We start from the raw sequence: 15,464 nt of genomic DNA, 5'->3' as shown, positions 1-15,464 counted from the left end.
CCTGCTGAAAGCTCTCAGCTCTCCTCCTCTTTCATACGAAGGTTCTTTCCCTTCAGTAGAAAATTGGAAGCCAACCAGAGAAAAGGCTGCAACCCAAGGTAACCTGGCAAAACAAGAACTTTAATGGAACCACTTCTGAACCAAAAAGCAGCACTGCAGGGGAAAGGAAAAGACATCCACTTCCCAAAAAGCTGCTCCTGCACTAATCAAAGCAAAGAATTACAAACCCCTGCAGCTGATGGGACACAACAGCATAAATAGAGGTTCATACATGAAGAGTTAAATAAGGAAAGAATGAATTGATGGTGAGGCAATGAAATGGACAAAGAGCAATAGATATATGGAGCATCTATTTGCCAGCAAGAAAGTCAGCCCTGCAGTTATCAGAGATGAAAACCTGCTAGACAGCAAGCCAAGACTCAATGAAATCACTAATAAATTAAACATTGCAGATTTATTGTGGCATGCTCATGGATAACAAATTAATACACTAAGGCTGAGACACTCCTCAAGAGCCAAATCATGCAAATATTTAAAACTATATTAGTATTAATCTTGTCTATTACAGTAACATCCAACAGGCAGGAGCATGAGCGATGTGCTGTGCAAATAGAGCAGCAGCAGCCCGTGCCCTGGGGATTATCCCTTTTCCTAACTCTCACTAGGAGTTTATCTCTGTACAGAGGCTAACAATCTTTTCTTTCCTATGATTGTAGACACATTTTATCTTCAGTATCTACTCACATGATGCAATAGCACTACTTCAGTGTGATAAACTCCGCTTAACAGCAGAATTTCTGGATTATGATCCCTTGCTAGTACTACTCAGCAGGGAAGGCCATCAGCTACAGTGATCTGTTTGCAGGATTTTGCCACATCTGATCCAAACTGTGGCTGATCATACTAAGCCACTTGGTTTTTCAAACTTATCTGTGCTATAAAAAAGATGTTCACGATGCTGGGATTGAAGGAATTTGGGGAGATTTCCCTCCAAACCTCTTTAACTGTGCTGATGGTGAAAGTACACAGAGATCCAGCAAATCACCTCAGCAGAGGAGCAATTCCAGCTCCCCTCAACTATGTAAAAAGCTGTGATTTTTCTCCTTCTCTGGCCACACAGTGATTGTGATGGACTGTGTTTGTTTTTCTGTTTTGTTTTCACATGAGCTGGCCTGCCCTGTGTCTCTCTCTGTGGCTTCTCCTAACTGTTGTTTTCCTCGGTGCCACTGAGCCCTCTGTCCCACGCTGTCATTTCATTCCTATTATTAGGTTTGTTTTGTTGCACATATCAGAAATGAAAAGGCTGGTGGTTACAAGGGAAGCTTGTAATCAGCACCGAGTTCACCCCACGGTGCCAAAACTCACTCTGCGTGTGTGTGTGAGAAAAAGAAATTGTTGTTGCAGCAAGGAAAAGAGCTGGGAGGGAGACAGTGAAACAAAAGCTGTGCTCAGCCTTGTTTAAGATTTTTCCAAGCCATGAGCTTCTTTTGATACTACAAAAGCCCAGACATTTCTCTGAAAACAGAGGGATTTTATAACATCATCTGAAGTACAAAAAGGAGGCAATGGAACCTATATGTAAACAGTCATTAATAAGCTCTAACCTTCAAAGAAGGTAATTAATTAGCTCCAGTACTGTGCTGTCACCCTTCAGAGAGAGCAAAACGTATAATGGGGGTGTGATGGAGTCCAAAGAGCACCAGGCACTTGTAAAGTCACTTTTCATGATGCTAAAAGACTAATAATTCACAATGTTGATTTCTAATCATATAAACTTGTGCCACTCTGAACAGCCATTATACAAATCCATCCCACTGTCACTTCCCTCTAATGTAAATAGCTGTTTGTAATAAATGAAATTTTTAAAAATCAGTTCAGAACCAGAAATACTTTGTGGAAAGCTACAGTTAGTCAGAGATCTGCAGGATGGGGAGGGCAGGCACGGTGCTGCTGCCGCAGGGCTCTCAGTGTGCTCTCCTCTCTGGGAAGGGAGGGGGTGATGACACACAGCCCAATTCAGCAGGGAAACCTCATAATTATGTTGCAGGAGCAGCTCTCCCAGGGCAGATGATGGACTCACTTTGGCAGCACTAATGACTGTGGCAGTGTAAGACTGAATGTTGTCTCCACAGGCTCCACCACGGGACTGATGGCATCGGATCAGCTGCAAGAAGAAAGACAGCAACCAAGTCACTACTATTAAACTACACAAACCCATAACCCATTACCAGAGCTCTTATTTATCATGTACAGTGGTGTGTTTTTTCCTACAAACAGCAAAAAGCCCTGCTGAGACACTTAACCCCTTTTTATAATCTTCTGGGTGCCACCCAGACTGTCGCGTCCCCCGCTCCAGTTTTCAATTACCAGATGAGTACTCACTAAGAATTCATAAACTTTGAAATGGTGGGATTTTTGGTCTGGCAGCAATACCACAAATAAATTTAAATAAATATAATCAAAAGCTTTAGCCATGTATATGTAACATTAAATATCAGCCATTCTAAGAATCCAAGTGTGGCTTTTCCCTCCTTTTTATGACGAGCAAGCAAAGAAATGACAAAGGAAAAGAGTTGTTTGAAACTTTGCATTTAATAGATTAAAGGAATGTACATGGGGTTTGCTTTTTATTGCCTGCCCTCAAAATCAATAAATCAAAACAAGACTCTTGTACCTGCCATCACCCTACAAAAGTAGGTTTTGCCTTTGAACCCTAAGTAACAACAGAATCCGTGCTTCTATGCAGAATTAGGAAAAATGCAGGTATTTGTTGCTTGCACACAAAACATGCTGCTTGTTTAACTATTTGAGCTAAAGAAAATTTTAAATTACTGTAAAATGTATTTGTTTCTAAAGGCTTTTCTGTCCTGCTTATATTTAAATATCTAAATAAAAATACCTGAACTAGGGAAAGCCCACAGTGAATTCACCTGGGGACACACAAGCCATTTAAATTCCCTTTGTGACACAATTCTTTTGCTGATATTTTGGCAGCAATACTTTTTAAATCCCATGCTGAGCAGGGTTAGGTTTTCCAGCATCAGCAAGGTGTGGCACTAAAGGAAAGGCAGGCCTGAAATTGGGAAGAAATCATCTGTGCTGGAGGAGGTGTAACAGCAAACAGACTTCTAAAATCTGCCTCTGATAATTTCTGGCTCAGCTCTAGGAACACCTTCTCTAGTCACAGGTGGAAGGGAGAAAAAACATCTGCTTTGAAATAAAAATAAGGCATTAGGAGCCGAATTTAGGCTTCACTTCAAGCTTTAAATACACAACCACTCCTCTGGGTAAAAGTAATGATCATTTCTTCGCTTGGGAATCTATTTTCTTAGTCTCTAGAAAGAAGGAAAAAAGTCCAAAATTTTTCTTTTTTTTTTCTTGGAGCTTAAGTTTTTCAAAGCTGTTCAAAAGTGGCCAATTTAATGCTATTTTCTAAACTGCAGAGTGCATTGCTGTGTTGGCTCAGACAAACCCAGGCTCTGTCCAGACTCAGTTTCCCCAAAGAGAATCTAGGAAGTGTTTTTTTGCCTACCTTCAGAAGTGTCTCTAATTAAATGCTTTAAACTTTTAAAGCACAAAATGGGTTGATTATTGTGTTACCTCACTGAAAACACATGTTGATGGCTGTCTTCTCTGCCTTCCAGTTTCTTAAACCGAGATTAAATCAAATGTGCAAAGTAAAGATCTAATATTTTAAAATACTTAGGACTGTCATTTTAATGCAACTCCTCTTACAGACTTTCTTTTGCACGTAGCTTTTTCCTGAGACCTTTTCTTTTCCCCCCATATATACAAAATTTAGAAGTATTTTTTGATATCAAACCCCTCCTTACCTTATTTTCTGCATAAGCAAGCCAACGGCTTCCAAGAGCAATAGGATTCATGTTTGGCCCTGGACAAGGATAGCAGCCTGCAAAGTTTAAAAAGGCAACATTAAGAAATATCTTAACGACTTCTTCCAAAGAATTTTATTTATTGCCAAGAAAACAAAAAGTCTAAACAAAAGCCTTGCAGTTGCTAATATCACTCAGTGGATGCTTGCATTTTTGTTTCTAGAGATAAGGCTGTGGTTAGACGAGGTATTTTGAACATTTAATTATGTGTAAATATTCATTTCTCCTTTTGTTTGCATTTTTAAAGCCATTTTGATACAAAAATGACATTCTGGGGTGAGGGAGTAGTGATGTTTGACTCGATTGGTTTTGTATCTTCATATTTTAATTATTTTATTTGATTGACACCTTTCTGTTTGGTGAACAGCTCACTCACTTCAACCTCTTCTGGATTTTTACTGTATGAAAGGATGTATTGTGCTCTTGGTTTCAGTTTTAGTAATTCTATATACAAACCTTCAGTCTTTCAAAATGCTTTTGCTTTTGATTTTACCAATTCTCTATACAAGCCCTCAGTCTCTTCATATACTTTTGCACAAACTTTACACAGTGGGAAAATTCATAATTCCTTTAAAATTGGTGGCAATATTTCCACTGTTCACCTGCTTTCCATTACCTTTATATTATCATTAAAAATAGATTTATACATATGGATAAAAATGAGCATAGAAAAGAGAATTATTCCTGAGGATTAAAATAAGAAAATACCTGTTAGACAAAATAGCTGTGAATGAAAACATGGAAAGGCTTAAAATGAATCACATTAAATGGCATTTCATATGTAAAGTTTTTTAAATAGGTATTTTTATAAAATGTTATAAGTGAAATAGAATTTTTACAAATAAAATAATTTGTATTTGTAAAAATAATTTGTATTTTAAAATAAGCATTTTTACATGAAAAAATAAGGAGGAAAGAACAGGGGGAAGAAGGAAGCAATCAAGCAAATGGTTAATCTCACTTTTCATCAGATCTTAGGCTAATACAGTCAATTTAGCAATTTAAATCCTCTCACTGATTGGCCAAGAAATAAACTATTGAAGACCTTGCAGACATGTGTGTCTGATTTAAAGGAGCCCTGGGCAGCTGCTCCTGTATCCCGGGCTGGGGGAGCACAGGCAAACTGCATTTCAGAACACATCAAACACAACTTTTATTCAGTCTATTGCTTAAAATCCTAATAAAAAATAAACCCCAAACCCAGCCAGTGAAGCTTTCCATTTTCTGAATCTCTGATATGAGACTCTGACCCTGCTCTGCACCCACAGAAGGGAAAAGAACCCAATATCTGCAGATGTCCAGCTCTGTTCCAGCAGGCTCCAAAAGAGTCCAGAACATTTCCTGAGCACAGCAGAACTTCCAGAAGGGGATAGGTTTTATTTCCCACACCTGCAAAGCAGTGGGAAGGAGTGTGGAAGGTGTTAGCACCTTTCTGGAAGGTTCCAGGGACATTTGACAACGCTTTGGATGAGAGTTTGGCCCCACTGAGATAAACAAGCCTGGATTTCATTTTCCAGAGCAGAGCATGGAGGGAATTGCAAAATTCCAAAGATCACAGCGAGCTGCTTGAAAGGTCAGAAAGGAAGGGAAGGAGAGAATGAATTCACCCAGTTAAAGCCAGAATGAATTCACCCAGTTAAAGCCAGAATGAATTCACCCAGTTAAAGCCATCTCGGGCAGGACCCAGGCACGGTTTGTGAGCCCTTATCGCCGGCCCGATCTCAGGAAGGAAAACGAATTCTGAAGAGATGATGCCACAATTGTTATTGCATTCCAGGAGTGCATAAAATGTGGGTAGCCAGAGCCTCTTAAGGAACAAAGCAAGCAAAAAAAAGGCTGTAAATACAGCCCTGGGTTGTAAATACAAACATGTTCTTCCGATGACATTATAGATCAGGAGCGCTGAGGTTTTAATGCTGACTTCTGCCTCGGCAGCTCTTATCTGGGTCAGGAAAGGAATTCAGGTCCCCCAAACCTTTCTTTTACCTTCCCTTTTATGTATAAAATACAGCACTAAAAGTTGCCAGATGATAACCCTCGTCATGTAAATCTCTACAGTGACTTCAGAACCAGTGACTTGCGTTTCCCAAATTCATAACATCCCTGCAGGAGAAAACTAAAGGAGCCTCAGCAATTCATAGCAAAAAACCAAGTCCTGCTTGGAAAAGGGAGCTGTTCTCAATTATTTCAGTGAACTGAAGCCATTGAAGAACTGCAAGAATTCTTCAAATCCAAAATTGATCACTGAACAGAAGAGTTACTTGGAAAAGCTGGGACTGCCCTCCCCAAACGCACTGCCCGTGGTTTATCCCATGAACTGGGCTCAGTCAATCAGACTCCACACACAAATCAACCAATTCTAAGAATAAACTCCACAAAGGTCAACAATTCAGCTCGGTCCTAAACTCTACTCTCCGATACGAAAAACAGCGTTAAAAAAAAGGAGCCATTTCCTCCCTTTCTTTCCTTTGCAAGTCTTTGCATTTTGGAAACTTGCAGCAGCACAAGGATAAACAAAGGGTTATACTTTATGGGAAGGAAAAGCAAATTGTTTTTCTGCTTTCCAAAAAAACAGCTGGAGTCAGCAGAACATCATCTATGAGGCAAATGAAAAGACAGACACGGCGTGACCCATCGAGCTGGGCCATCCAATCCTCAGCAGCCCCACTCTCTTAAAGATTAACTTCTATTTCTACCAGACTTCAAAACAACAGAGGAAAAAGCCATTCTAAGCAATAACAGCAGCAACTTTAGCGTGTTTACAATAGGAATGAACATAATGAGAATGCAGAACTAACTGTCAAGAAGACCAAAGTTTCCAAGTTTTAATGACAGCATGGAGAGGTCATCCAAGAAAGGATCACTCAGGGAAAGTCCTTCCAAAAGTGCAGCAAACCAAGCAAGTACTAAAAAATATCTGATCTTGGAACCAGCTTAACTGGTTCACAAAAATATAGGTGAACACCTATTGGAAACTACTTTGTAACTTTTCAGTACACACTGTTGCCTTCTGCCTCTGTGCAGAGGAAATGCGTAACTTCAAAGCTGGGAAAAAAAGGAAGAAAAATTGCATTTTGAAAATCACAATGAAAGCCCAAGTTTTTCTGCTAATTTTCTCAAGTTCCTACACCGAAAAATTCCAACTGGTGCTGCCCTAAGGAACAGTGAGGAATAAAGAAAATGGGGCTTGGCTAAGGACACCCTGGGACACAATCTTGTGCCTCGGTTTTCCCACTCCTAAGATGTAAATGTTACCTACAGCCCCATAAGTAAATTTTTCAGTGTTACAGTTTCTCTGTTTCTTCCCTTAAAAAAAATAACTGGGTTATAAAATTATAGCTGCAATAAGGATATAGTTTGTGATTGATGGCATTCCAAAAAGCATTAAACTTACTTGTTGCTGTGCTGATTTTATATATTTCATTTTACTGAGAATACAGGAATCCCACGTTACCTGAAGCTCTCCAAAGAGCTACACAAATGTTTGCTTTGTGAGTGAGCAAAGAGAAGGTTTATATATTTTCCATTAATGTTCCATTTATTTCCATTAATTTTAATTATTACCCTTATGGTAATGATGAAAATCTCTACCACCCTCTGGAGATTCAAATCCATACACCCATAATAAACCAAATCATCTCCTCAACTCATCTTTGAAAATTCACACAAATAAATATCCCCTCCTCTGACTCTGGATCTTTCCATCAGTCCTGAGCTCCTCCAAGAAACCCAAGGCTCCAGTGCTTTCCTTGAATTGTTTAGCAAAAGCTGATCCTGGATCTTCAGTGATGGCAATGTGAACACAAAGAGAGCAGCCAAGAGGAGAAAAGCAACACATTCCTGTCCTCCCCCTTGTCCTTTAAACAAACAGCTCACTGGGAAAACTCTGCTCAGAGGAACGGAGTCATTCCAGGCTGTGTCAGCTACAACAGAGCTTGGGCCAATAAATCACCCAACACACCACTAATAAAACCTGAACCACTTCCACTGGGGCAGCTCTTCAGCATCTCCACAGCTTCTTCATAAAATAAAGATTTAAAGGAGATACAGGAATACAATATTCTCTCTAGAAAAATCCGGCGTTAACAGTCAGAACTTGTCTGAGCTAAGTCAGTTTGCAGAACAGTGCACTCTCATAACTCCCTACCCACAGCACAGTTTTATTTCTTTCTCAAACCTCACTAAAACACACTGGAAAATGACATCTGATGAACTATTGCAAAGTAATACATGAATTAACAAAGCTGAGGGAATGAAAAAGCCCAATCAGAATCACCTAACATTGCTTTCCTTCAAGTACATCCCATCATGTTCATCTTAAGACACTACTGGTTGATTTTTAATTTCACAGCACATTATAAGAACTTTATTCCCTACAACAATATTTATAGTACAGAAAAAAAAAAATCTGGCTTTGGTATTTTCCAGACTTTCATCCCCTCTATCTTGACTTTGTTCTTGCTTTTTAATGAAAAACATTTTAAGTTCTTTTCTGTCTTGCTTCAGTCTTTTTTCCCCATCAGTTTAATAGGAAAACTTTCTTTTTCCTGCATTTTCACTGCTTTCTTTTCCCCAGTTCTCTCCAGTTTCTCTTGCAGTGATCCATGCTCATCCTTTTTTATAACTAATTTTGATTTACTGTTTCCTGGGGGGGGTTTAATGGATATGTCACACCTTGTACCTGTGAGGAATCCATTCCAGAGGATATTTCATTTTATTTCAAGCTGAGGGGATGGGCAGTTATTAATACAAAAGCCTTTTAGGATTTTGTCTCTAATCCCAAAATAAGGCAGAAATGGCATCTTTTGGGTCACAGGGAATGCCATGAAGGCAGAGATTCCCAGGCTCACCTCCATCCTAAGGAAACCTTCTGGAGAAAGAAGGATTTTTCTGTTCAGCGCCTGGCAAGGTTCATTAAAGATGACATCTGTCAGCTGAAGTGTCCAGTGGTTTCAAACACAGTTTTCTAAACAAATTCCAAAAGAAGTAACTCATTTCAACAACAATTCTTTGCCTTTAATCATTCAAAGGACTTGCTGGATTATCACTTCCAAAATCAGTGAAGCAGGGCCATTGTGTATTTTTAAATAAATAGCTCCAAGAACCCACTGAAGTGATGCTACTTCTCTAATAATCAATCTGCAATTCTTTTCTGGGTCTTACGAAACACAGAGCTCTCCATAGGAATGGAATTACAAAACTCCATCCTTAATTCCTGCAGTGCAGAGCAGCCAGAAAGCAGATCCGTGGCAGAGAGCACAGAGAGGGAATATGCAATAAATAATGGGTAGAGTGATACTGTTGTAGCAAAAGCTTTGTTTATTACAAGGAAAACAAATCATATAAGTTGTTTTATCTAATTTTTTTTTTGGTTGGTTGTTTTGGGTTTTTTTTGTTTTTTTAGCAAACCAATTTTTTTGTTGTTTATAAACTGTATAAAGCAATATTGTTTATAAATTCCTCTGGGTTCCTTCTAGATGAAAGGCCCTGTGTAAATGTTATTACTCTCACACTGTCACATACTTTCCAAAACTCTTCTATTGTTCTTGTACTTCCTTCTGTTTAAGTATCACCCATAAAATGGAGTAAAAGAGCAAAGGAGCAGGATGGATTACTGAGAAATCAGGTTTGCCAGCCAGGGCCTTTTTTTCTTACTTATTTATTATTATTATTATTATTATTAAATTATTATCATTATTATTACTACAGAGGTCTCCTTCCCTGTCCACTCTACCATGGCAGTTTGAAGCATCTGCACTTTGATGGTCCCAATGGGTCCCTCCCAAGTCATGAATTCCATGATTTTATCATTTTACTGTTACTCCACAGGTCCAAACACAATCCCAGAGCTTTCACTAAAAATATCAGTGGCATTTCATATTCATTAGGCCTTTCTGTTTAATTTAGCACCAATTTGATTGATTTCAGGGCAATGCTTGAACAAAATAAGAAAGTAAACCTGAGATTAGACTTGGACACTGACAAATAATAAAAGTTGCCACTGAGGTTGTTGTTTCTGTGCAGGACAATGTCAGATGGCTTTGCTTGCCCTTTAACACTAAGGATTTGGGTGCTTTAGATAAAAATAACTTATATAGAAACAAAGAGCACTTCCTGTTTTACATCTAATTTGTAAAACTGTCAGAGCCTGGAGATATGACAGACAGACATCTTGGGGACTGAGGCCTCTGTTGTGGCTTTATGCAGCTTTTCTGTTGTATTTACATTTTCCTGCAGTGCAGCAAAACCTCCTGCAAGCACCAAAGATGTTTGTTCCTATAAATCCACCACTGTGCCCTAAAAACCACTCCCAAAAGTCTTTCAGCATTATCCTGGAATGGTGAGACACTGGTTCCCACAGTCAGGAAAAAAACACTTTTATAAAGAATGCTGTTAAAAAGAAAAAGCAAAATTAAATCAACATTTCCCAGGGAAACACACCATGAAGGGGTAGGTGCTCATATAAATGTGGGTGTATAAAAATTAAAAGTGCTTATAGCAAGCCACAGGGACATACTTGGCTCTTCTTCACTGATCAAGAAAATCCTGTGACTCAGGAGCTCCCTTCCCACCTGCCCTGAGGACTTTCGATCAGGGCTGATCCCCCACAGACAAAGGAATCCTGTCAATTATTACCCCGTGTGGGATAACAGGAGAAATGCCCACAGCTCAGGAGGGAAACACACACAACTTCTGGAAGAATGTGACTCTTCAGGCATTAAACCTCCTCATAAGACACCCAGTGTTTTTACTTTAAAGTCAAGAGCTCGAGCTGCATCCTGTGAGCCCGACAGGGAAAGGAATTCCAACAGAAATGTCCAAAAAAGCCTTGAAGATTTCCAGACCAGCCCTGTGACAAACTGAAACCACCAAATTATTCCTTGTGTGTGAATGTGAGAGCACACAGCAATCCCAAATCCAAAGTGCAGATCAGAGCATCCAACACCATTTGCTTTGGGGGTTTTATTCACTTGGAGAGGTGCAGGGCATTCAACATCCGCGGACTGATTTTGGCTTGTGGTGAGGAGCCTTTCCAGAATTTCTATACAATAAACTGCTCCGACTAAAATCTGCAAAATTACCTCTCAGGGCTCTACAGAACAGCATCAATAGAAACGTGGTGCCAGCTAATGGCTGCAATAAGTGTCTCCATCCCTGGGGAATCCTGGATGGAGAATACATCAATATGAGGAGTGAAGGGCCAGAGAGTCTGAGCAGGAGCTCCTTATCAGACACAGGGGTGATGCCACGTGCATGATGTTATCTGGGAGGATCTCTACTCAGCCCAGGGGGTGGGCAGGATGTTCTTTATGGACAAGGAAAGGATCCATCAGGCCATATTCATAATCAGCAATGTTGCACTAAGTAAGCAGTTTTGGGGTGAGGAGCACTGATGGAATAGAAATCAATGGAATTCAGCTTTTCTGCAGCTTTTCTTTAGAGCAAAGTAGGGGCAAAAAAAAGCCTGAGCATCACTTTGGTTCCTGTGCATCACTTTGGTTCCTGATCCTTCAGCCACATGCAGAAAAGGCTCTGAAGGAAATCTGAACTGAACCACAATAAAACTCTGAGCTATTTAAGAATCTATTTAAAATCCACACCTCGACACTCACAACTAGTAAAGGAAACACATTCTTAACATAAGCTTCAAATGAATTTTTTTTTAGTTTGCCCACATGAGCACCTAAACCAGAGCAGGATGTGAAATCCCTGCTGGGCTTTCTCCTCCCTTTGGTGTCTTTTCTTAGGGAAAGGAGCTGGCTCCAAGCATGAGGAGAGCAGTGATGGATGGAAGTGACTGCCATGAGACTGATGTTCTGCCTTCTCCTAGCAGACATCTGAAAATCAGAACACCCCATAGAGTAGATTAGGGGATATCCTGGTAATTTTTCTACAATAGTTACAGCATGCTTTCCCTCCACATTTAAGCACCTGTCTTAAATTCCCTCTCCCAGTCTGGAGCACATGTACACTGAGGTTTTGTTACAAAAGGCACAAATGAAACATTCTGGCTCCCTGCCATCCAAGTCAAATCAGCACATCTCCATGTAATCCCAAGCAGGGGAAAAACTTGCTCAGGAAAATCAGGAAATGCAGGAGTTAAAACATTCCAACAGCAGCACAAACTTGTCCATCTACATCCTGAATATTTTATGGCATATTTATTGTAACAATATATTAAGCTACACATCCAACCACAAAAACAAAAACACAAACACTCCTCATGTGCACAGCAGCTGCATTAGCATTTCTGAGGAACTTCAAAATTCCTGACACTGCTTTTAATTGGACATTCTGCATTTCATTTCTATGTATAAATAATCAACAAAACAGACCAGAGCTTCTGCTTCACATTTGTGCTGTCTCAGTGAGGTTCCAAGGCTCCCACACCACATAGGGATGGAAGATGTGATTTCCACACCAAATCTTCTCAAAATTAAAGATTTTTTTTTCTCTAAAAGTCACACAAAACCATTCAAAGAGTCAGCGATCCTCAGCAATATTTCTGCCCTTTGTGCCCTCCCTTCTGACCAAAACCAGTCAGAGAAGCATTTTCATGCTGTCACATTCTCTGGGCAGGCAGTGACACCCTCACAGCTGAGGTGCACCAGTCTGGACAGGACACAGGCTGCCCCAACAATGCAAACAAAAAGGCCTCCAAGACCTTTTCCTCAGCTTCCTTCTCAAGGATTTCTATTTTTTTTAATTGATACTGGCACTGTCCTTTAATAATTTTTTTCAAAGGCACAGCCAAAGTAGGCAGTGGTGGCCAGTTGGCTGCCTCCCAGAAATCCCTGCAGCTAACAAGGGAGCTCATTTCCATCCCACTGCAAACACAGCAGAGGAATTTAAGCCTTTAAAGATGCACTCTCAGGTCCAGGAGATTTCAGCACATGAAATGGGGAAGCTCAGACAAAAGCTCTGCTGTGCCCCGACGTGCCAGGGCACAGCACCTGCCTGGGAGCAGGATCCAGGGAATGGCTGAGCTTGGGATCCTCAGCACAGGTCCCAAACCCCCTAAATGCAGGGAAAAAACACAGCTCTGCCCACTCACAGCATGGCACTGCCAGAGGGAAGGGCTGGGCTGGCTCCAGCTCTGGCAGCATCCAAAATGCCCCAAAAATGAGCTTGTCCTTAATTAAACCAGAGGAAAATTTCAGAAAATCTTGAATTTCTCATATTAAAAAGCAGCACAGCTGGAGAAATACACTGGAATTAGTGACATTTCAGGAATTTTTGGACTTTCTAAAACTTTTTTTTTCATTCCTCCAAAAGTTTTAATTCATCCTCTTTAAATTCTACAGCTGTTCCACAAAAGGCAAATCAAAGTTACATTTAAAAACTGAGTATCCCTGCTTCTCAAAATTAACTTCAGGACTTAAATTTTTAAAAATAAATTGCAGTATCTTTAAAAAAAAAGCCAACAAAATAAGCCCAAAAATTCTCAGAATCCACATTTAACTGAGGGGTTTTCTTTACTTTTGGTCTAAAATAAAGCGAGGCTTGTACCCTAATTCTTTTTGATGAAATAAAAGGGAGTGATGAATAGGACAGAAATAAGTCCTTTCCCATTTGGATGTTGTCACTGAATCCCAGCAGATTCCCAGTATCTCACATCCATGGATAGGAAGAAACTGACACCTATTGGCAACTTTAATATTACTGCATGAAGCTGCTTTCCCTCAAACTGTGACAAAAACAGCTTCTCCTGAGGAGATTTTTCTATAAAAACAAAGATAATATAAAAAAAATAATTTCAACTTTTCTAATTGTGACTGAAAATACATCCACAAAAATGCAGACTCTTTTACTAATAAAACTCTGACCTTTCCAAAGTAAATTATGAACTGTGAAGTCACATAAAAAAACCCAATGTGCCTAAGGAACAAACCAATATGAACAGTGGGTAGATCACTGTTGATGTGGGTATAATTGCTGCTGATGTGATAACCTGGAACTCCCACCTGAGGCTTTTACACATATTTGTGCAAAATGAACAAAAGAATTGCTCAGCTACTGATGGACTGCAGTGTGGGTGCCCTTTACAATTAGTTACAGCAGTAATAAATAGAGAAAAGAGTTAAATATTCACAGAAAAGCATTTGGGTTTGGGGTTTTTTTTTAAGCAAGTTTTCCTGAAGCTCCAAATTATTAATTGAGACCTGCTTTGAGGATTTAGAAATAAAGAAACAAACCAAAAGATCTGTTCTGTACACCTCCAATCCCAAAATTGTACGTACTGGTGACGAAGAATTTTTTGGTGAAAGTGCAGCTGTCAAAGGCGGCGATTTTCTCCTGCAGGACCACAACGAGGATCCTGAAAACACAGAAATGGAACGGCCACTTTAGACATTAAATGCATTGGTTTAAAGATTCAATATCTAAATGTAATTATTTCAAAAGCATCAATATAAACTCTGCAGTGATGAAGTGCCAGGTTACCAATCCCTGGCAGTTATTGAGGGCTCTCTCTCCTCCCAACCACATGAACTCCACTGCAGGAAGTGCAGGGGGCTGAGCCACAGCAGCACAGCACTTTTGTGATAAAGCTCTTGCACTCAAAGCTCCATTAAAAAGCAAGAATGGAGCTGCAAAGACCCTGAATTACTGTCACTGACTCAAACAGCAATCGGCAGAACACGAGCTAAATGTCAAATAATCCCACTGCCCACCTCAGTGCAAATCTATTCAAACATTTTATTTGCTAAAAGCAGGTTTACCAAGAACGTCAGCACACAAACAGAGCTGAGAGAAGCAGAATTTGAGTCAATTAGCATATTGAAGATGTATGTTTATGTGTTTGCTTGTGCATTACACTTTTATTGTAAAGGCCAAAAACCACAGGGTAACAGGAAACATGGTGCTGCCTCAAAAAACAGAGCCCAGAGATGCAAATGTGGAAGCAGAGCAGCATCTTGGAAATTTCAGAACCAGGGAACGCTTTCTCCCACACTGATGACTCCCCAAAATCGAGTTTTCAAAAGCCTGACATGAAAGAAGCACCTGGGAAACCAACACATAAAACCTACATTTAGCAATATGACATAATTAATAATCTGTTATTCTCTCATTAGGCAGACTGTGAGAAAGCATTTTTTAATTAGCTGTCAATATAGAGCATTATTAAATATCGTTTTAATGGTTTTAATTGTAAAGATACAACATGGAAAAAAATTAATCACATCTCTCACTGACTAAAACACACACCTAATGCTTCATGTGAACATTATGACTGTGTGTTACAGCCTGGAACAGTCACCTTTAAAAAGGGGATGAATCACCTCAGCATCAACTCATATCCTTGGGGAAAGGGTGATGATTATTTCCCAGAAGTGTGAAATCAGCCTTTAACCCCTTTTTCCCTATTTTTATCTGTTTTGCTATAAGAACATTTCCTCTTATCCCATGAGAGCTCAATACCTGTGAAGAACTACACTAAAATCAAAATATACACCATCCCCTCATGCTTGCTGATGTTCTCAGATAAATAAATAACATAAATTAGTTTTGGACTAATTTTTAGTTAAACGACATCTTCCAATTGCTGAAACTGCAGGAGAGAAAACCAAA

General features: G+C 39.7%; 1 protein-coding gene across 8 annotated transcripts in view; it reads right to left on the bottom strand.

Annotated features, from left to right (window-relative positions):
- BCAS3 (BCAS3 microtubule associated cell migration factor) overlaps positions 1–15,464 on the bottom strand; it is a 292,124-nt gene that overhangs the window by 243,281 nt on the left and 33,379 nt on the right. For all 8 annotated transcript variants that reach the window (XR_004082101.1, XM_031059839.1, XM_031059841.1 and 5 more), the window contains exons 8-10: positions 14,135–14,211; positions 3,834–3,910; positions 2,081–2,164 (exon numbers count right to left, since the gene is read on the bottom strand). Coding sequence is in view for 7 of the 8 variants with exons in the window: in XM_031059839.1 (XP_030915699.1) it covers positions 2,081–2,164; positions 3,834–3,910; positions 14,135–14,211 (238 nt within the window). In the remaining variant the exon portion in view is untranslated. The remainder of the gene's footprint in view (positions 1–2,080; positions 2,165–3,833; positions 3,911–14,134; positions 14,212–15,464) is intronic.

This window comes from Geospiza fortis, unplaced genomic scaffold (genome assembly GCF_000277835.1).
Source record: "Geospiza fortis unplaced genomic scaffold, GeoFor_1.0 scaffold538, whole genome shotgun sequence".
Lineage (NCBI taxonomy): Eukaryota > Metazoa > Chordata > Aves > Passeriformes > Thraupidae > Geospiza > Geospiza fortis.
This window is presented reverse-complemented; position numbering and strand designations above follow the sequence as displayed.